Here is a 23345-nt window from a genome sequence, read left to right on the forward strand (position 1 = left end):
GAATTCGTGGATCCCTTCAAAATTCAGCTCAGTTGCCACCTATACAAAGTTTTACCCAGTAGGTGACACAGTGAAGAGAATTCTGGGCCTTGAGTCAGAAAGACTTGTTAAAAGTAAGGAAGAATGTTAAATGTAGTCTCAAGCACTTGATGTGTGGCGGTGGACAATTCATTTCACCTGTTTGTCTAAGTTTCCTCAACTGTAAAATGGGCATCATAATAATAGCATTTGCCTCCCAGGGCTGTTGTCAGGATCAAATGAAATATTTATAAAGTGCTTCATATAGTGTCTGGTACGCAGTAAGTGCTATTATTTTTTATTAATATCATCAGTACCCACGTAACATTACTTTCTATTTGGTTTGTATTTTGTATTTATTTATCTGTGTATATGTTATATTCCCCAATAGAATGTAAGGTCATGGAGGAAAGGGATAATTTAGTTTTTGTATCCCTATTTCCTAGCATATTGATTTGTACATAGAAACTAAGAAAAACTAAGAAAAAGACTAAGAAAGCATACAGACCAGGGCAGCCAGGATGGTGAAGCTCCCTGTTCATGTGATATGAAGATCTGTTGAAGAAGTTGGATATTTTCCTGAGGATTGAGGCTAGGGGAGGAAGCCTGACATGACAGCTGTCATTTAATGTTTGAAAGGCTGCCATGTGGAATAGGGATTAGACTTGTTCTTCTCAGCAGAACTAGGAGCCAATGGGAGTCAGTTGCAAAGGGGGCAAATTTAGGATAGTTTTTAAGGAAGAACTTCCTAACAAAGTCATCCTAAAGCCAAAAATGAACTGCTTCAGCAGGTGATGAATTCCCTGTCTTTGGAGAAGCTCTATTAAAAGGGTACATGGCCACCTTAGTATAATGTGATGAGAACTCTTAGCTATTGCTTGAACTTATCACTATGGAGTGAATTCCAGACATGAAATTCTGGGAATCTTATTCTATGAAAAGCCAACCAGTTTTTTTTTTTTTTTAATGTAAGTAAGTTCTTATGGTTATGGCATAACAATAATTTACCTTTTTCCCCTTAAGAGAAGTATGAAGGAATTACAGAATTTTTAACCTTTACTGATGGTCCAAGATTTTTTTAAAGCATTTTTATTATATTTCTATGAACCACTTTCTCCCAAATTCGGAATAATTTTTTGTATCCTTATTCTAATATTGATTTAGGAAAAAATGGAAGGGTTGGCTTCCATCAAGGTTGTTTTTAAATAAGCCTTTTTATGGAGATTACAGACTTGAAATTATTTTAGTCAAATCCATAACAGATGTGGTTATTTAAAAAGAATTAAATGGCAGCACAGTTAAGTACTGTATGTTCTAATTTAGTATACTATATTTGGCTATTATTTAGAGAGGTTGAATTTCATATTAAAACAACAGCATAGAAAAGTGTCAGAGCCAATTGTATAGTAATCAGCCTCAAACTAAAGAAAAGCATCCACCTTAGCACAATATGGAGACTGGTTCATAGACCATTAGAACTGGAACAAACTTTAGAGATTATTTACCCTTAAACTCTCCCTTTACAGATGAGAAAAATGAGCCTCTTAAAAGATTATGCCCAGTGATTGACCCAAACACAGAAGAATGATAGACCTAGAACTAGAATTCATGCCTACTAACTCCAAGTGCAATATGCATAATTACTGTTTTAATATGTAAACATTTAATGCAGTACGTGTGTTTTCTAAAAAATAAAGTTTCGTTATACTTGTATCAGGTTTGGAAATGATATTTTTTTTTTAAAAAGGCATTGGCATTTCTTAACATTAGTCATGGATAAGTGGATTTCTAAAGTCTGGATAGGTAACTGATATTGCAAGGCTTCATGCTGTCAGTTGGATTAGTTTTCTTGAAGTATATATTGTAACTATACTAATAGTGGCTTTTTAAAGAAAGCCTTTTTCCCCCTATAAGCCACTCGTTTATTTCAACCTTACAAATACTAGTAAAGGTGAAAGCACTTTTAAAGAAATATTTCTGCAGTGACAAGTTGAGACTTGAGACCTTTCTTTGTTTCTTGATAGTTTGCTAAATAGTATTTAGAATTAAGAGATCATGGACTTATTTCTGACTGTGTGGGTCTCTTGATTCCTCATGTGTATTCTTAAGGAGTATATTCAGAATTTCTTTGTTTCCCAGTTTTAAAAGATAAATGATTTGTAAAATATTGTTCCATCTTCCCTGACAAAAGGAATTGTAGAAGTATAAAAATGAACATGCTGGATTAAACAAAGTTAAATTTGCTCTGTCCTGAAAAATCATTCCAGTAAAATGCCTTGGGTATAGTATGTACTTACTTTTAACAAAAATTATTTCCAAGAAAAAATTAGTGGATTTAAATGTAATTCTGCTGTCATGTGTCTTTGGTCTTTAAAAAGCACTAGATTAGGCGTCAAGCCATTTTAGTTCATCTTGATTTTGCCACTGTGTGATTTAGTATGAGTCATGTAACCTTTCTGGCCCTTAATTTTCTCATCTGTAAAAAATGAGGTTAGACTAGTTGTTTCTCTCGCAGCTCCATCATTTTTAATAATCCTATCTCTCTGTGTGTATGTATATATGCTGTATAGTATACTTGGACCAAATTAGAATTCTGTATGTTCTGAAACCATACAGAATAAAAGTAGTGTCTCAAGCTTAATCTACTTGTTTGGGTGTGGCATGCTGGGCAGAAACATTTATTTTTTGCCCTTTTTTTTATCAACTTCAAATGCTCTTTCCATTGATTAGTACTTTTAAAAAAAATCTTTGACTTTCTCATATTCAGTGCTTCGTTATTTTAGAACATGTTTAGTGGTTCAGTAGAGTAAAATCAAGAGCTTGTTAAATTCCTGATTTTCTGAAATGCTTTAAGTAAATTTTCTAGAAGCTGTCTTGTTTCTGTCAGACCAAATCATCATATGATACTCTGTGACTTAAAGTTGGCAAAAGTGTTTGCTCATGTTGAATATTGTTTCGTTTCTTCTGTCCTTATTTCTCTATTACCATTAGATAAATAGATCTTTTTTTAATACTTTGGTTGATGCCTTTTATTTTTATGTCACCTACATTTTGTAATACAGTCTTTCATCTCCTTTTTTTGGTATCCATCCTTGTACTTAAAAGCAAAGGATAAAGGGGAGAAAACTGACCCCACACATTGTCTCAAACCCCCATTGTTCATTGCAAAGAAGTGTCTGAGGGACCTTCTCATTTCTCCTTGTGACCAGTTTGGTCATAATTTCACATCATTCTTACTGAATTGCTTTGTTCATTTTACACTTACATTGTTGTACATTGTTTCCATAATTCTACTTCCATTATTTTGCTTAAGTCTTCCCTTGTTTTTTGTATTTATCATAGTCATTGTTTCTTACACACAATGTTTGATAAACCCCAAAACATAAATTACTTGGGGGAGGACAAATTGTGTGCTACAGCCAACTCATACTCGCTGACTGAACACTGTAAATCAAGAATTGAAGTATTGTTTTGGTGATTGTCTAGTCTTAAGAAAGTGATGAAGAAAAGGCTAGTAATACAGATCAAGCTTTAAAGTATGTTACATGACTTGAATATTAAAGGTTGTACCATAAGAAAAGTAGATCAGGGACTATTCACGCCTATGGCTGGGGAGGGGGAGGGAGTTGTGAATGCTCAAAGATAAAAGCTTTTTTACAAACAAAATGAACAGAATTAAGATAAAAAAAGGAAGCAGTTTATTGGGAAAGAAGCATTGCACCAGACATGTCTGTTAAGATTCTGATATCCAAGATATATAGGCAAGAAAGAAAATTAGATGTATTGAGGAGCAGTACAAAGGTATGGAGAGAAGAGATACTGAGTACTATATGAAAGGAAGAGGAGGAATTCAGTTTAACTAGACTTTATGAGAAGAGAAGTAATGTAAGGTGTTGAAAGGCTAAATTGAAAAGCCCATTGTAGAAGAAGAGCTTTAAAAAATAAATGAGAGTTGATGTTTTATCCTAGAAGTAATAGAGATCCATCACAGTTTAAGTAGGGGTATAATAATATTGATTCTGCACTTACAGGAAATCAGTTTGGAATATGTATTGGAGTGAGAAGAGATTGAAGCAAGAATTTATTGCTAATAAAGCAAATAGAAAACAAAACAACTATGAGATTTCTATAAAATTGTGAAGATGGAAAAAGAGAGGTGTTGTTTGAGTCAGTCATTGCTAGTGGATCTGTGAATTGGTCTAGCCATCCAGAAACCATGTGCAGTTATGCTAAGAAACTAACTAAATTGTCCATATATCCTTTGATCCAAAAATTCCTTTGCTAGGCATATACCCCTAAAATGTCTTTAAAGATTCCTTATTCTATAGGGGCTATTTCCTCCTCCAATACAGATTGCAACCTTTTGCAGTGTTTGGTAAGTAGTATTGAGAACTTATTATGGTCAGAAAAATTAGTTGCATTGCCACCATCCTGGTTATGAAGCTTTCCAAACTTTAATTAATACAGAAGTTCACAAAATTCCTTTGCCTTGAACATATTTTAGTGCAGGGTCTGTACATAATGTCTTCTGCATTACTCCACTGTTCCTAGTTTATCACATTTTCCCATGCAAGTATCAATGTGATATAGTTGTTCTGTTTAACATGATATATTTCTGGGTTCTGGATTTGCTATCAACTTAGCTCGATGCTCCATGCTTCATAGTGAGTCACTATATGTTAGCTAAGGGGAAAAAGAATCAAATATTATAATTTTCCTTTTCCTTTACTGTTGTTTGTTCTAGAATTGACAGGGGGCAAGAGGTGGTTCTAGGTGACCTTTCAAGTTCCTTTCAATTATATAAAAAGAGCACCAGACTGGGAGTTAGAAGACATAAGTTCTAGTTCTACCGTTGCTATTAAAAAGTTATTTTACTTTGTACATCTCCCATCAACGTTTTGGGATCTCAGTTTTCCTTGTGAAAAGTGAAGAACACACACATTGAGATGACAAAATGTCCCAGTGCACAATGAAAGTTTCAAATTTATCTGCCTCTGAAGAGAACCTATAAGTTGTCCTTTCATTAAATTGTAATTTCTCATCTTCTGGTTCCATTTATAGTGAGAATGTCATTATTGATATGGTTTGTTTCCTATAGTAGAGTATTAAGTAATTACTTATTAGACAAAGATTTCTCACTTAGAATACCAAATTAAATTAATATTTTTAAGTGCTCTGAATGTACTGATTATTAAAGGTACCTACCTCTTCCTGTTTCTGTCATTCTGCCGCCTTACTGTGGAAGCTGCAAAACTGAAGGCTGTTTTGTAATTTTTATCTTTTCATTGGAACCCTAGCCAAATAATTCATCACTTAATGGTCATCATACTGGTGGTGAGCCTTTCCAAATTTAATTAAGCCCAGTTTTTAGATCACAGAGTCTGTGGTAAGGATGACACTTGTACAGCTTGTGCTCTTCTGGTGTTGTCATGATCATCAAAATGATGTTTTGGTGTGTCATCCTTTCCATTTATATTGTTGTAGTTACTATATATATTGTTTTCTCGGCTTTACTCACTTTACCCTCCATCGGTTCATGTAAATCTTTCCATGCTTTTCTGCATTCATCACACACGGCTTTTAAAATGTATTTTATGTCATTAAGTATTTCCCAATTACATGTAAAAAAATTTTAACCATGATTTAAAAAAATATTTTGAGTTCCAAATTCTCTCCCTCCCACCCCTCTCACACCTTGAGAAAGGTAAGCGATATGATATCAATTATACAACACATCATTTCTTACAGCATAGTAATATTTCATTACATTCATGTACCACAATTTATTTAACCATTCAATTGATGGGCTTCCATTTTGTTTCTAATTCTTAGCTGTTACAAAAAAAAATTATTATAAATATTTTGGGGAATATTCTGACTTTTTTCTTATACATAGCTTCCTTGCCGTTTAAACTCAGTAATGGAGTTTCTGATTGAAAGGGTATGGTCGTTTTAGGTACTTAATTTGCATTATTTTAAATTAATTTCCAAAGTGGTTGTACCATTTCACAGCTCAGCTGATAATGTATTAGTGTAACTATTTATCAACCCCTCTATCATAAACCACTGCCATTTGGGGGGATCATTTTTGACATTTTGCAGGGTGTGAGGTGAAATCTTAGTTTTATTTCCTTTATTAGAGATTTGAAACATTTTTTAATGTGGTTATGAATAACCAGCTTTTAGTTTTATTTCTTTCACTTCCCTTCTTCTAGATGCATTGATGTTGTTTCTGCAGAAGCTTTTCAGTTTCAAGTAGTCAAAATTATATATTTTATTTTTTGTAATTGCCTCTATCTCTTGTTTGGTTAAGAATATATCTGTTACCCAGAGCTATGATTATATGATCTGTTTCTCTTCTAATTTTTTTAATAGTATGATCTTTAACATTAAGATCATGTATCTATATGGAATATATTGGAAGTGTGCTGTAAGAAGTTGGTCTAATTTAGATTGTTTCTCTGTTTTCCCAGTAGTTTTATCAGACAGAGAGTTTTTCCTTAGATAAATTTATGTTTTCCACTTCATCAAACACTGGGTTTTTTAGTTTTACTGTTTCTGAATCTCCCTTGTCTGGTTTATTCCATGGTTTCATTTCTCTATTCTTTAACCAACATACCAGATGGTTTTGATGACTGCTGCTTTATAATATAGTCTGAAGTCTAGAATAGCTATTCCCTCTTCATCCTTACTTTTCATCGTTTCCTTTTATACTCTTTAATCTTTTATTTTCCTAAATAAATTCTATCATTATTTTACCAAGTTTTATAAAATATCCCCTTTGTAGTTTGATTAGTATAATATTATAGGTGTATGTTAATCTTGTTATTGTAATTTTTATTATATTGGAATGGCCTAGCCATGAACACTGAATATTCCTCCAGCTATTTATTTTTTATTTCTTTAAGAAGAGCTTTGTAGTTGGATCTTTACAACTCTTTTGTATGTTTTGGGAGGTTATTCCCCAGACATTTTATGCATTTTGTAGTTATTTGGAATGGGATTTCCCTTTATGTTATTGCTTCTTGTGTTTTGTTGTTATATAGAAATGCTGTTGATTTTTGAGTATTTATTTTATAGCCTGCAACTTTCCTGAAGCTATGTCTCATTTAGTGTCTTTGCTGATTCCCTGGGGGCTTATCATATGTTAAGCAAATGGGTAATTTTATCTTCTGTTTCTATCTGTCTTTTTTCCTTTAATTCCTTTCTTATTTTATTGCTATTATCTCCATTTAATTCCCTTTTCTTGACTGCTATTGCTAGCATTTCCAGAACAATATCAAATAATAATAGGGAGATGGGCATACTTGATTCATTCCTATTATTGGAAAACGTTCTCATGTGTCCCCATTGCATATGATGCTTGTTTTTCATTTTAACTAGATACTTTTAATAAGGTTCTTCTATATCCATATTTCATAAGGTTTTTAAGCATAAAAACTTGGCCCTTGAACTTTCTCAAAGTACATTTTCTGCATAATTTGAGATAATCATATTATTTTAAACGTTTTAGTTTTTTAATATGATTATGTGGATTGTTTTCCTAATGTTGACACCATCCTTTCATATTTGGTATAAGTTTCACTTAATTATAAAGACTGATTTCTTGGATAATTTGCTGTAGGCTGTTTGGATTTTATTTAAAATTTTTGAGTCATTATTCATTGATGATATTGACTTATGATTTCTTCGTGTTTTGTATTTCCGTGTTTTAGGTATTAGAATAGTATTTATTTCATAAAAAGATTCTGGTAGGATTCTCAGTTTTTGAGAATAATTTGTGACATATAGGTACTAATTGTTCTTTAAAAATTTGATAGATGGATGGCTTACTGTCCTAGGAAGGGGGGAAGAGAGGGAAGGAGAGAGTGGTTGAATTTAGAACTCAATTTATATTAAAAAAGCAAATGTTAAAAATTGTAATTGGGGAAACAAAATACTATATTTTTATATTTTATTTGTATTTTTATTTATTTTAATTTATATATTTAATATATTTTTAAAAGTTTGCTAGAATTCTGTGAATTCATAAGGTCCAGAATTTTTTTTCTTTGGTAGTTCCTTTTACAAATTTATTTTCTTTCCTGAGATCAAGTTATTTACTATCTCTGTCTGGTCTTCTGCTCCTTGGTAGGATATTTACATTTTGAAGGTAATTTCTCTTTCTTTTGCATTCTTAGTCCTATTAGCATATAACTGCATAGTATATTCTGATTTTTAACAATTCTGCTTTTGCTGAGATTTCGTCTTTGTAGCCCAGTCATTTTTTTTAAGTTGTGCCTAACTCTTTGTGATTCTGTTTCAGGTTTTCTTGGCAAAGATGCTAGAGTGGTTTGCCATTTCCTTCTTCTCCAGCTCATTTTACAGATGAGGAAACAGGCAAAGAGGGTTATTAAGTAACTTGCCCAGGGTCACCTAGTTCCTGTAGTGTCTAAGGCTGGATTTGAACTCAGGAAGATGAGTTCTTTCTGAATTTAGGACCTGCACACTCTCTACTGCACTACCTAGCGTGTGGTTTCACCTTGCCCATTTGCTATTTGATTTGATTTTTCTTTCTCTTCTTTTTAATCAGATTAGCTAAGTGTTGGTTAGTTTTATTAGTCTTTTTAAAGAAACAGCTTTTAGTTTTTAATTATCATTTATATGGTTTTCCCTCTCCAATTATCTATTTCCTCTCTAATTTTTAATACCTCTTCTATTGTGCTTATTTTGTATTTGTTGATTCTTTAATTTTAAATTGCATATTCAATTCACTATTCCTCTCTTTTTCTATTTGTTAGTGTATGTGATTATAAAGGTATGATTTTTCTCTCTGAAGCCTGCTTTAGCTACATCCCACAAATTATGCCTATTGTTTCATGATTATCATTTCTTTTTATGTAATTATTGTTTTTATGATTTGTTTTTTATCTCATTATTTGAGATTTATTTTTTTATTTATATTAGTTTATTTTAACTAACATTTATTAACACAAGATTCTGAGTTCAGATTTTCTCCCCATCTCTACCCTCCCCTCCACTCCAAGATGCCTTGCATTCTGATTACCCCTTCTCCCAGTCTGTGCTCCCTTCTATCACTCAAACCCCCCCCCCCCCCCCACTTTCTTTCAGGGCAAGATAGATTTCTATACCCCTTTGCCTGTATATCTTATTTCCCAGTTGCATATAAAAACAATTTTTAATATTTGTTTTTAAAACTTTGAGTTCCACATTCTCTTCCTTCCTTCCCCAAAGATTTCTTTAAGTCTCCTTTGGGTCTGTGTTTTTATTATCTCTGAATCAATTTCTCTTTATTTCATTATGGTCTGTAATGGGTATAGTAATTATTTCTGCAATTTTACAATTGTTTGCAATATCTGTGTTTAGCATATCATCAAATTTTGCAAAATTGAATTTTTGTAATATTGTAAGATTTTAAAGAAGTTTAATGTTTTTTGCAAAGAAATGAGCATATTCTTTTGCTGTTTAGTTCTAGTTTTCTAGATATTAGCTCAGTTCTATATTTTGTCTTTTGTTATCATTCTGTTAGTCTTATCCAAAACTGATAGCAGGATATATTTTAAGTTTCCTATTACTATTTTGTTCCTTTGAATCTCAGGTAATGTTTTCTTTATGAATTTGGCTGCTAAGGCACCTGGAGGGCATATGTGTATTGCTGATGTTGGTTTGTTTTCTATGAATCCTTTAAACATAATACAGTTTCCCTGTGTTTTTATTTATTTGTTTACTTTTAGTTTGCAGCATTCAGTTCCACAAGGTTTTGAGTTCCAAACTTTCTTCCTCTCACCCCTCCCAAGATGTCATGCAGCCTGATATAGGTTCTACATACACATTCTCACCTTAGTCATATTGCAAAGAATTATAACTAATGGAATGAACCACGAGAAAGAAGAAACAAAACAAAAAAGAGAGAGAGAGTAAATGATATGCTTTGATACACATTAAGACTCCGTAATTCTTTCTCTGGGTGTGTGGATAGCATTTTGCATCATCAGCCTTTTGGAGCTGTTTTAGAACCTTGCATTGCTGAGAAGAACCAAATCTATCAGAGGTTAGCCCATCACACAGTGTGGCTGTAACTGTGTACAATGTTCTCCCGGTTCTGGTCCCCTCACTCAGCATCAGTTCATGTAAGTCTTTCTAGGTTTTCTTGAAGTTCACATGCTCATCATTTCTTAGTATTCCATTACATTCATATAATCTGTAGTATATACCATTACATTCATATACCACACACGTTGTTCAGCCATTCCCCAATTCTTAGGCATCCCCTCAATTTCCTGTTCTTTGCCACCACAAAAAGAACTGCTGCAAATATTTTTGTACCTGTGGATTCTTTTCCCATTTGTATGATCTCTTTGAGATACAGCCCTAGAAGTGGTATTGCTGGGTCAAAGGGTATGCAACAATGCATTACTGTTCCAGCTTTCCCGCATCTTCTCTAGCATATATCATTTTCCTGTTTTGTCAAATTAGTCAGTTTGACAGGTGTGATGTTTCTTTGTTTATCCCTTTTTACTTTTCAAATGTTTGTTTTTGCTTTGTGTGATAGCTTTATGAGAGCTCCTGCTGTTTTGGATTTTTGAATCCACTTGATGCATAGTAAATTTTTTTCCATCTCTTTAATTTTATTTTTTGTGTGTCTTTGTTTTTTAAATATGTTTCTTGTAAGCAGCAGATTTTAGGGTTCTGTTTTCTTATCCACTATGTCACTTTCTCATTTTATTGGATTGTTTAATCCATTCACATAAAAGTTATAGGTTAGATTTACATTTTCACCCATCTGTCTCTAAAATTTGTGGGTTTTTTTAAAGACTTTTCCCCATCCTCCACTGTAAAAACAATATTGTATTTCTTCATACTTTAATCTTTTTTTGTTTTATAAACTAATTCATTTTTAGTTTTCAAAATTCACTTTCATAAGTTTTAAATTTTCTCCCCCTCCCTCTTCTACTTCCTCCCCAAGGTGACATGCAATCCAGTATAGGCTCAACATATTCATTCTTTTTAAACATATTTTCACATTAGACATATTGTGTAGAGGCATTAGAATGAATGGGAGTACCATGAGAAAGAAAAAAAAGAGAGTAAATAGTATGTTTAGATCTGTATTCAGACTCCATATTTCTTTCTCTGGATATGGATGGCATTTTCCATCAGGAGTCCTTTGGAGTTGTTTGAGGTCCTTGCATTGCTGAGAAGAGCTAAGTCTATCAAAGTCAGTCATTGCACGGTGTGACTGTAATTGTGTACAATGCTCAGTTCATTCAGCATCAGTTCATATAAGTCTTTCCAGGTTTTTCTGAAGTCATTTCTGCTCATCATTTCTTATAGCATTTTATTTTTATGTATGTGTATATATATTCATATACCACAACTTGGTCAGCCATTCCCCAATTGTTAGGCCTCCCCATAGTTTCCAGTTCTTGACCACCACCCAAACAGCTGCTTACAAATATTTTTGTGCATGTGGGTCCTTTCTCCATTTTTATGATCTCTTGGGGATACAGTTCTAGAAGTGGTATTGCTGGTCAAAGTGTACGTACTTTTTTTATGGCCCTTTGGGCATAGTTCCAAATTGTTCTCCAGAATGGTTGGATCAGTTCACAAACCCCCCAACAATGAATTGGTGTTCCAGTTTTCCCACATCTTCTCCAGGATTTATAATTTTCCTGTTTTGTCATGTTAGCCAGTCTGATAGGTATGATGTGTGGTACCTAAGAGTTGTTTTGACTTGCATTTCTCCAATCAATAGTGATTTAGAGCATTTTTTTATATGATTATGGATAGCTTTAGTTTCTTCTAATGAAAACTTCATATCCTTTGACCATTTTATCAATTGAGGAATGACTTGTATTCTTATATAAGTTTGACTCACTTCTCTACATATTTTAGAAATGAGGCCTTTATCAGAAAAATTCTTTCCCAGTTTTCTGTTTCCCTTCTAATCCTGATTGTATTGGCTTTGTTTGTGCAAAAACTTTTCCATTTAATGTAATCAGAATTATCCATTTTGCATTTCAATGTTCTCTAACTCTTGTTTGGTCATGAATTTCTCCATTCTTCATAAATCTTGACAGGTAAACTATTCCTTGCTCTCCTAATTTGCTTATAACATCAGTCTTTATGTCTAAATCAGGTACCCATTTGAACTCTATTTGATGTAGGGTGTAAGATGTTGATTTCTGTCCAGTTTCTGCCATGCTATTTTTCAGTTTTCTCAGCAGTTTTTGTCAAATAGTGAGTTCTTATCCCAGAAGGTTTGGTCTTTGCATTTATCAAGCAGTAGACCACCTTAGTCATTGACTTCTATATTGTCTTCTGTACCTAACCTATTCCATTGATCCACTGCTCTATTTCTTAGCCAGTATCAAGTAATTTTGATAATTGCTGCTTTATAATAGTTTTAAGATACAGTATGGCTAGACCACTTTCCCTAGCATTTCTTTTCATTAATTCCCTTGGTATTCTGAACCTTTTGTTCTTCCAGATGAATTTTTGTTATGGTTTTTCTAGCTCTATAAAATAATTTTTTGATATAATCTTTTTTTTTAAAGGTGGTTCTGTCCCCACTGGTTCTCTTTCCCTCAATCGCTTATGTTGATCTTTTTATCTTTAGGATATTATTACTTCTTTTCTGCATTTATCTGGTTATATATTCTTCCCCCACTTTTTTTTCCTATTAGTCAAGTAAATTTTTCCTTTCCTCTTCCCCTTCAGCTGGTTCTGTTCATTAGTTTTTAAAATTACATTCTTTATGCCTCTTTCCAAAAAAGATTTCTCTCACTATCCTCATTGTCTTCTCTTGTTTATACCCTGCTTTGTACACTGTTTTATACCCTTATTCTCTGATTCATGACCTCTGTAATCATCTGGTCTCTTTTTTTTCCCCTCTGTATTCTACATGTAATCAAAGCTTCTAAGGTATCCATTTAGGCTTTTTTCTCTGGGTGCTCTCTGCCACTTTCGTATAGGATTTACCCTATGGATTTTCTTTTTTCATTTTGCCTCTTTCAGAATAATGCTAATTATTATAGGTGTCAGAAAGGACATTGTTCCATAGTAGGACCCTTCTTGAACCCTCTTTTTTTTTCCCCAACATTTGCCTGGAAATCTCTCTGAGTCATTGCTCTCCCAACTCCTCCAAGTACTAGTTGTTTCCAGGAATTTCAGCCCTCCCACCCCCAAGTAGACTTTTCAAGCATCATATCCCTAGGCCTTATCCAGTGTGTAGTCCTCATCTCCCTTCATTTATAGGAGTATTCATCAGTGGAACCCACTTCCAAGGTATGCCTTTCCCCCTTCCTCCTCATCTATTCTCCTTTAGGCTTTTCTCTTTCTGAGTTTATAGAAGTCACTTTACTCTCATTGCTTATTTCCCCCCTCTTTCATATATCTCCCCTTGTTATAATGTAATCCCATTAAAGAAGCATTGTAGACAGGGTATTGTCAAGTGTGGTCCATAATGCCAATGTAGTGGTCCACCTCTTCACTTACCTCTACCAGATTTCCACCCTCACTTCTGTTCCCTTGTGCACGTTAAGAAAGAAGTCTCTTGCTGGTCTTTATATTGTCACTGTGTTGCTGACGTTGCCTGCTGTGTTTATTCACTCTTCTGCCTTTCTGTTGTTTGAGGTGTTGAAAAAGCAAATTATCTCTTCAGTTCTGTTTTGTTTTGTTTTGTTTTTCTAAAAAACGTTTCAGACTCTATTATTGAACTTAAATCTTTTGTCCTATATGGTTAAGATCACATTTGCTTAAGTGACACATAGGTCACCCTGGTCTGCATCCTTAGCTCCAGTGCTCTTTGGAACGCATTATTCCATTCCCTCTTCTTTTTACCAGTGTGTGTGAGGATAGTCTTATTTTATTGGAATATCCTTTCTTTTATATTTGAAAATCTTCTGCTGACTTGCAGCACCTGATGTTTCTGAATTGAATTGTTAAATTTAACAACTATGTGTCTTGGAGTTTTCAGCCTTGGAGGCATTCTGTGAATTCTCTAAATTGGAATTTCATTTTCTTTGTTTAGAAATTTAGAATTTCTGAGCAGTTCTCTTATTATTTCCATCCTTGTGGTATAAGGGTTTTTTTTGTCCTGTGATGTTATTCTGAGAGACCTATGATCCTTAGTTTGTGTCTCCAATTCCTGTTTTTGAGATCTATGTGTTTTGCCTATAGTGAGCTTATTTTCTTTTAATACTTTTTTTCTTCTAGGTTGTCCTTCACTTCTACTTACTTTTTATATGACCAATATATTCTTGTTCTTTGATAAGCCTGACCATTTCAGATTCAAAGTTTTTTGTTTTGCGTATTTTTGCTATGCAAAATATAAATTCTCTTCTCAAAGTTCTCATTTCTTCTAAACCACTCAGGAACAGTGTGTTGTGATTACATGTTTTCCTCAAATTCCACAGAGTCCTGTTTCATCAAGTATTGGATCATTTTCCTTTGTTTTGCAGTATTTATTCATAGATGCCTGAACTCATTTATTAGATCTCTAAACTATATTTCTTTTTCTGTTGATTTATCTATGTTCAAAGTCTATGAATTTTTTTCTCCCAGGAATCTTTGGTACTTTCAGGTTGCCTACCCTTCCCTCCCCTATCCCCCAATAATTTTCTTATCACTTCCTTCCTGACTCCCTTCCCCCAATTATGGTTTCCTTGAAGTCTGGATCTCAGAGTCAGCCTCATTCCAAACTGGTAATGGTTTACCATCCCAGATTTCTTCACCCCCAGTGATTGGGTGATCGGAACTGGCCTCAGCTGGATGCTGTGCCCTTTCCCTCAGAACAACATAGAGAGGGTATATTGAGAAAATGTTGCACAGCCCCTAACATACACAGTGTCCTGTCCTGGTGTTTTATTCCATTCCCTTTGTTCCTCAGTTCAGAGACTTTTTCCCTCAGCACAGCCAGTCCAGCTCTTCGCAGTACTAATGCTTGTGGATTACAATTCTAGGCAGGCTTTTGCTCCTGAAGGACTATGGCCATGCTGACTGGAGGCATGAGCAAATTTCCAGTCTTAGAGTTAGGGTGTAAGGGAGGGGACACTGGCATGTAGGGGTAGGTTTTGATGCACACCTGTGTCATGTCCTTGAGTCAGGTAGTGTGGGGAAAGGGTGCTGAGTAAGCTCAAGGTCAATGAACATCATCAATTCTTGGGTTTATGATTTGTTTATTTTTAACCTTCTTTTGGATTCCCTTCTCTGCTGGCAGCTTAAGTTGCTTTGTCATTGGTGCATAATTTCTGTTAAACCTATTCAGGTTTAAGAGGTTGTGGGTACTGGAGAAGATGTCTCATCCAGACTTGTTACTCATATGGCCCTTTTTTGGTGACATTTCTCACTCTCTTGGCTCTCTTCCCATTTGTTCAACCATTCTTTAGTTTTCTCTGCTTCCTTGTCCATCTCCTGTCCCCTAATTGTGTGTCGCCCAGTGCTCTGTTATAGGCTCTGTTTTCTCAATATACCCTCTCTGTGACGTTATCAGTTCCTTTGGTTTCAGTTATCTCCATAAAAGTCACTCTCATATCTGTGTTTTTAGTCCTAATCTCTCTAATGAGTTATATTCCCAAATTATTAACTATACATTTTCCATTAATTTCTCGGTTTTCCATTAGTTACACCAGCTTTTTGGCTTGTCCTTTACAATCTGCCTTGACTACAATCACATCCATACCAGATAAATACATTATTTTCAAAAAGATTTATGACTTTTCCTTGGAACTAAGCTTCTGGGATGAAAAAGACATTTTCTTCACTTGGACGTTGTAAGGAATGAGTTGGCTTCTTGACAGGTTGTTCTCATTAGTAGTTTATCACAGAGTTTCCCATAGAGATATCTCAAACTAAATGTCACATAGGCATTTCAGACTCATATGTCCAAAATATAATTCACTGTCTCTCCTTTCCCACCTTCTTATTCTCCAGTTTTCCCTTTTTCTATTGAGGGTACCACCATATTTCTCAGCTTTACACTTTTGAAATTGTAACTTCACTTTCCCTCTACATATCTAATCATACTCAGGTTTGGCAAGTTTTCCCACTTCATCTCTCAATGATCACATTAATTCAGTTCCTTATCACTTCTTACCTGGCTTATTGTAGCTCCCTGCTCCCTACTTTTAGTTTCTCCCTTCTCGATTCAAATTTGTTCAATTTGAATTTGATTCAGTTTGTTCTTCATTCAAATAATTATTAAATATTCAGTCAGTTTTGTTTTTTATTAAGTAGCTATGCGCCAGGTGCTGTGCATACAAATGAGATAAGTAAAGCAAGGTTGTAAACTTTAAAGTGTGATATAAATACTAGCTATTATTACTGTGGCATGTAGGTGGCACTGTTGGAAGACCTGAGTTCCAGTCCAGCCTCAGACACTTACTAATTATGTAACCCTGGGCAAGTCACTCTCTTGTTCCATTTTCCTCATCTGTAAAATGGGGATAATAATAGCACCTACCTCCCAGGGTGATTGTGAGGATAAACTGATTTAATATTTTAAAGAGCTTAGCACAGTGCCTGACTTAATAAATGCTTGTCTTTCCCTTCCATGCCTTAATAATTTTCTAAACATAGTTAATAGTTCATTACTTACAAACTATGCTCTTTTATATTTTCAGTACTTTTTTCGTCATGACTGAATGGGAAAATTAAGTTCATTTCATTAGTAAAATTGTGTATATAATAGTACTTGTTTAAGTTTGTACTCCACTTGAAAACTAGGTAGAAATCTTGCGTACGTACATTTTCTTTAAAGCCTGTACTATGTCTTCTAATTTGTATATTTGTAAATAGACTATTTTACTGTGACCTTAAAGAATACTAATACTAAGATGTAGAAAACTACATGTTTAATAATTGACACTTTTTTGAGTGTTTTGGTCCCCATAATTCATGTGAGCTTCTAGGATGCTCATTTGAGCAATAATTTTACAGCTCTAAAACTGATGACAAAAATGTTAGGACTCCTGGTAGAGTGATGAAACTCTATGACCTCCTGGCAGATGGGTACAACCCTTTTCTCTTATTAACCACTACTTCCTGTTCAAGCTATTCTGGCTTCTTCTTACTACCCATCTAGATTCTAGGCTTCTGTTTGTGGGGAAAAGTGGGTATACCTTCACTGTCTTCTCCCAGCTATCTTTCTGATTCTGAAAGTCTGTTGCTCCTAGCTGAATGCCTAAGAGTAAGTAAAAAGAGAGACTTGAGAAAATATATCATCAGGGAGCAGAGGAGGCCGATGGTCACAACTCTACACACACAGCCTTCAAGTGCCATGGCAGCAGGCAGCAGACCAAACAAATTCATGTCTAGTTTTCCCAATGATAGATGTTGATATTTGTTTCTGAAAATTACATGTAGAATTTTCATTTAAAAGAGTAATTTGTTAAATCCTTTGCATTTCAGTACGAGGGTGTCGTCCTGGGAAGATTGTGCAGATGACTGAAGCAGAGGTCCGAGGCTTGTGCATTAAATCTCGGGAGATCTTCCTCAGTCAGCCTATACTTCTGGAGTTAGAAGCTCCCTTGAAAATTTGTGGTAGGTGGCATATGTGAACTGATCATCTCCACAATTATTTCAAGTTCTTCACTGTTAGTTAAATTTATTTGCATAATGATTTGAAGACAAGTTAAAAATTTATTATTTCATTGTATAAAGTATCTTAAATTTAGTCTTCTGTTAAGCTATAGAATTATTATAATTATTTTAGGTGTAGAATATAATTTTGGAGTTTTATATGGACTTTAAGTGACAGCAGTTGCTTTTCTTTGAGTAGAAGGATGATGGTGAAAGTTCTTACATTTTTGTGTAACCTATAAGTCCTGGAGCAAAGAAAAATTATTCTTCATTCCAGAATCACAAAACATTGGAGAATTGAAAAGACAGAAAAATTTTTATTCTTTTAACTGTAAATTTTAGTATCTCAAGAATATGTGACTTTTCTTCCCCCTTGCTTTAATATGATTAAACTTGGAAATTTCATCAAATAATGCACATTCTGTTGTTCAGGCCATATTTTTTAAAATCCTTGGGTAGTTTGAGAAACTATAAAACCTACAAGAACCCAGGATTACTTCATGGTTTGAAGAAACATTGCAGTAGGACTTTAGTGAAACAGGAATATGTATGTATGCATGCATGTTTGTGTTTGTGTATGTATATATACATATTCACATGTGTTTTACTGTTTTTAAAAGTAAGATTATGATTAAATATGGTGCACATTCCTTATAACACTTGCTGAAACACCTTACAAGAATTCAGACTTTAAAGTTTTATAGTAAAACTTATTCCAATCATTATCTTTTTTGCAGATTTCTCCTTAGAGAGTATTTCACCTTGGTTTGGTGAAAAGAGGGTAAGACTGAGTGTCAGGATATTTGGGTTCTAGTCCTGGCTTTGCCCCTGATAACTACGGGTAATTTTTTTTTATCCTCTTTTGGTTTGGGTTTCCTTTTCTATAAAATGAGGGAACTGGACTAGATAACCTTTTTTTTATGTCATGGGTCTTTGGCAGTATGAAGCCTCTGGACCTCTTCTCAGAATGTTGTTTTTAAGTGTATAAAATACATAGGGATTACAAAAGAAACCAATTATATTGAAATTCATTTATCAAAAAGTAAAAAAAACCAAACCCTCACACCTCCCAGATTTAAGAACCCCTGAATTAGATTAACCCTGAGGTGACTTAGAATTTTCAGAATTTTTTGGTGCTGTTTTTCATATTGGCAACTAGACCTTGCATTTTTGTTGTTTTATTTGCATTTGACCTATGTTTTTGTCTCTACAGGCTGACAGATCTTGTTTAAAATATTTTTATATAAGGTAACACATTTTTAAACTGTTGAAGAATTAATTCTTAAGCTATCCGAAGACTTGATGTCAGGAAAAAGACATAACAAAGCCATCCAAAAAGTGGAATGGGTTGCTTTAAAAGTAACAGTTTTCTCTCTTTCAAACTGAATAATCAAATCACTTGTCGCATATATTATAATGGGAATTCTTATTTGAGTATGGTTGTATTAGATAGATAGATGGCTACTGAGGTCCTTGATAACTTTAAAAATTCTTTGATACTTTAATATGGCCAAAAGAGTTGTCACACCATTAAAAATTAGAAAAGGGTGGAAGTTTATATTTTTTACAATTTTGTAGGTTTATCACCAGATTGACTAAGCGATAGAGGAGTTCACAATCTACATCAATGAAAGGATTCTCCATACTGATGAGAAATTACAGGTTCTTGGAAAGTATTGAAATGTTCATAAATAAGGTTTTTTTCCTAACTTTTTTGATTTCTTTAATTTGTTTCAATGGTCACATTTTACCTACTGTTTTTTCTTAAAAGCTTATAATGTCTTTGGCAAAAGCAGTAAAACGGGTAAAATCAGAAGTTCATAATTCATCGCTAAGTGATATGCTATCAGTAAGTTTGGATAAAGCCCCCCAAAATTGATTTATAAGATCTATCTTCTGCTATGGCTATTCTTTGTAGTGTTTCTTATTTTGACAAAGACTCTTACATTTATTTTCTGCTTTTGCTTTAAAAAGGTCAGTTAAATTCATGTTAAACTTCTCTAGCTTTTGCTTAAAAAAGGTCAGTTTAATTTATGTTAAACTTCTCCACTTTGTTTCTGAGAAGTCCCTAGTTGTGCTACATTGATCAAACCTGTGAGTGCCCTTAAAGTATTTCTTCTTGTCTTTATAGTGGTGTACTTCAGCTCACCTAGGTTGTCACTTTGGAAGAAGAGTTTCAGTGAAATCAAAACAAAATTTCTTCATAATTAAATATTCTCATTGCATGTATTAATTTGAAATAAATTTCTTTTAACCAGTCTCAAAAAATAAACTCACAAATCATTTCACTCTCAACAGAGGCCTATTTGGGCATCTACTCTTTAAAAGTAACTTGAAAATGTGGATAGCTTTTAAATAGATTTAGTTAAAACATTTTTTGTACAAAGAAATACCCTGAGGAAAGCTCTGTTTATAGAATAACTGCTTATGCTTTAAGCTGATATTTTTAAAAATATTCAATAATTCAGTGTTATGTAATACAAATTTCAATTTGTAAACCTTTGTTTTTAGTAAGCCATGGGCCATTTTAAATCTGTTAGGGCATTTCTCCTCAACATAGCTTGACATTTTACTCTGCCATGATGATGAACAAGATTCCATGAGGTATAAGAGTTTTACTTAAATAGATTAATAAAAGAAAACTCTATTACTTATATTCCTCATCTGCATGACTGACTTGTAAAAATATGCTTTTTATTTTTAGGAGACATTCATGGTCAATATACAGACTTACTTCGATTATTTGAATACGGAGGATTCCCACCAGAAGCCAACTATCTTTTCCTGGGAGATTATGTGGACAGAGGAAAGCAGTCTTTGGAAACCATTTGTTTGCTGTTGGCTTATAAAATCAAGTACCCAGAGAACTTCTTCCTCTTAAGAGGAAACCATGAATGTGCTAGCATCAATCGTATTTATGGATTCTATGATGAATGTGAGTAAAAATGAAGCTTACTATGGAACATTATTGAAATGCTAAAACAGTGGCCAGGGGTGAGGCAGGGGAATAAATAAATTTAATCTGTGAGACTTATGCTTGAATATTTAGCAAAATGAAGTATAACTTCATGTATTTCAAAGACCAGGCATTCTGAATATAGGAAAAAAACCGGGAAGGAAATATGTGTCTTATTCTTCCATTTCCTGGAAAAAGGGTTAGTGAGTGGGAGGGATTTTGCTATGTACAGTGCAGTAGGATCTCATCAGTATGCATATAATTCTAAGTTTTGAGAGTAAGGAAAATAATCCAGATAAACTAGATGTGCTAGTAGTTAAATCAGCTATGAAAATTTGTCCTAGACGTTTCTGTATATTTTTCTAGTACTGAGGAGTTGATTCTCAGTGTTTTTGACAAACTGTTAATAAACCCCATGCCATGAGAACTATCCAGCAGTTAAAGTGTATCACTACTACTGTTTGTGCCATTAAATTTGGATAAGCAAGGATATTGTGTCCTCTGGGGTACACATCTACCAGTGTACTACTCTTTTCAACTTCATTATCCTTTTAAAAATATTTTTCCTTGTTTTCTTCAATAGGAGATACACTGTTAAGTGAAAACATCATTTCCAGGGGATGAGAGGTCATAGCTCCATATTCCTGCTCTTATTTTGTTCAGTTATGAACCAAAAAGCTACCTTCTTGCTGTTTTCTATTAGTTTCTCTTCTGTTGTTAAATCTGTTGGTTCAGAGATCTTTTTTACAAAATAAACATGGTGGGGAAGGAAAGAAAAATATTTTGGCCATAGTATTAAGTATGAGTTCATTGGGGAATTTACTAGTTTCTGTACCTCTGAACCTCTTTTGGGGTTATATTTGCTTTAGCTATCCCATATTATGGGTACTCCCTTTTGAATAGACAGAATCTCAAAGGCAGAAAGTCCTACTCTTGATACCTACAGGTGGCATATCCCTGGACAAGTCACTCAGCTTCATAATGCTTTAGGTCAGAAGTATCAAACTTGTGCTGCTTTTGGCAGTTCTCTAAGACTTTATGTTGCAGGGAATGTGGGTATTGATACAATTTCCACATCGAAGAATTCCTGTATCAGTGACATAGAATGGCTCTCTGTCTCTATTTTTCTGTCTTATACACACACACACTCACACACACACACACACAGATGTGCACACAGAATGTATTATAATAATAAACTAGCATAATAGTTTAATATATCATTATATAATAATTTGGTATGTAATATTATATATTAATAATTCTATAATCCATGAGACAGACTTTATTCATTAATTTTCTAATTTAGGATCTATAACAATTTTTGTCAACTGATGTTCATCTTTGCACTGTTTTAAATAGTTTTTGCTTAGCAAAACTTTTAAAAAGATGTCAAAAACTCAACATTGGGTGTGGAACATTGCATTTATTTATAGGTTTTTAAAATTTATTAATTGGCTTTGCTAATTTTCTTCTGCTTTTTGATATTTGTTATGTGAAATAGTTCTCTGGGAGAGAGGTGGGGTAGGGAGGAGATAGTATGGGGAATTTTAAGGAGCATAAAAACAACAAAAATATTTAAATTCAGTGTTCTCATGGGTACAAAGGAATAGGGGAGTTACTGGTTGCTAGTAGAATTACAAAACTGTATAATCTTCTTAAGAGAAGAGCCTGGCAGCATACAGCAAAGTTATAAGAATACACTTTGGCTACTTATTGGAAATAGATCTTGAAATTATTCCCCCCAAAATTGTTCCAATGCTCCATAGCAGTTACATGTAATCACATATAATTTAAGTATACTTTATTGAAGGGATAGTTAAATAAATTGTGAAACATGAATATTCAGTGCACTTAAGACCCAACAAGAATAGGGAATGCAAAGAGACCTGCACTGCAGAGATCTTTATGAAATAATGGAAAACTAATAAACTGAACAAGAAAAATGGAAGTAGACAGTAACTATAGTCATGTAGGAGGAAAAGTCAATGAGAATGAGCAGATAAAATACAAATGAGGATTTAGATGGAATGACTGAAAAATTATTACCCTTTTGTTGAAATTAATTTTAATAGTTGTGAAGAAAGTTTAATTGTATTGATATTTGAAGATAAGCTTTTAATTAAACAGTCTTGCTGAGCAAATGAAGATTTTCATGGCTAAGGCAGTATTTGTTTACAAGAAAAGAATTTTACTTATCATGTACATGAGAAATATTCTTTTTGTTTATAAATCTTTCTTTTCATAGATCAGTTACTGAAAGACCTCTTTTCAAGTAAAACTTCCAAGTTTTTGTTGTTTTACGTAAATAGTACACTCTTTTTTAGAAAATTTCTAATTCTACTGTCTCTCTAGAATTAACATGAATCAGTGATATTTTTGCTATATTTCCATGGCTCAGATACCTGTGTCTATAGTACTTTTTAAATTTTTTGAATTGGTCATGGAAATCTCTTTTTTCAACGTCAGACTCTTCTAAAATGACATGAAATTATAGCTGGCTTCTACTACCCAGAGAGAGAACTTAAAGGAAAGTAATAATCAAACATACTTTGATATGGGTTACATTTAGCACTTCTGTTGATGAGTGTTGAGGCCAAGCCATGAAATTGAAGTTCTAAAGATACCAGCATTTAGTTCCTCCCTCCTGTCCCACCTGTGGATCACTTACTTGTTACTATTATAGTATAATGGCAGCTTTAAATTGAATTGCAGGGTATGGATTGCTTATGGCAAACTGTAGGAAAAGTTTTAGTATTTTAGCTTCCGTTTATACTTTGCTACACATAAA

General features: G+C 33.7%; 1 protein-coding gene across 2 annotated transcripts in view; it reads left to right on the plus strand.

The window, feature by feature from the left end:
* Positions 1-23345, plus strand: part of PPP1CB (protein phosphatase 1 catalytic subunit beta) — a 76645-nt gene that overhangs the window by 22879 nt on the left and 30421 nt on the right. For both annotated transcript variants that reach the window (XM_072634076.1, XM_072634077.1), the window contains exons 2-3: positions 17428-17559; positions 20303-20533. In XM_072634076.1, coding sequence (XP_072490177.1) covers positions 17428-17559; positions 20303-20533 — 363 coding nt within the window. The remainder of the gene's footprint in view (positions 1-17427; positions 17560-20302; positions 20534-23345) is intronic.

This window comes from Notamacropus eugenii, chromosome 1 (genome assembly GCF_028372415.1).
Source record: "Notamacropus eugenii isolate mMacEug1 chromosome 1, mMacEug1.pri_v2, whole genome shotgun sequence".
Taxonomy (NCBI): Eukaryota; Metazoa; Chordata; class Mammalia; order Diprotodontia; family Macropodidae; genus Notamacropus; species Notamacropus eugenii.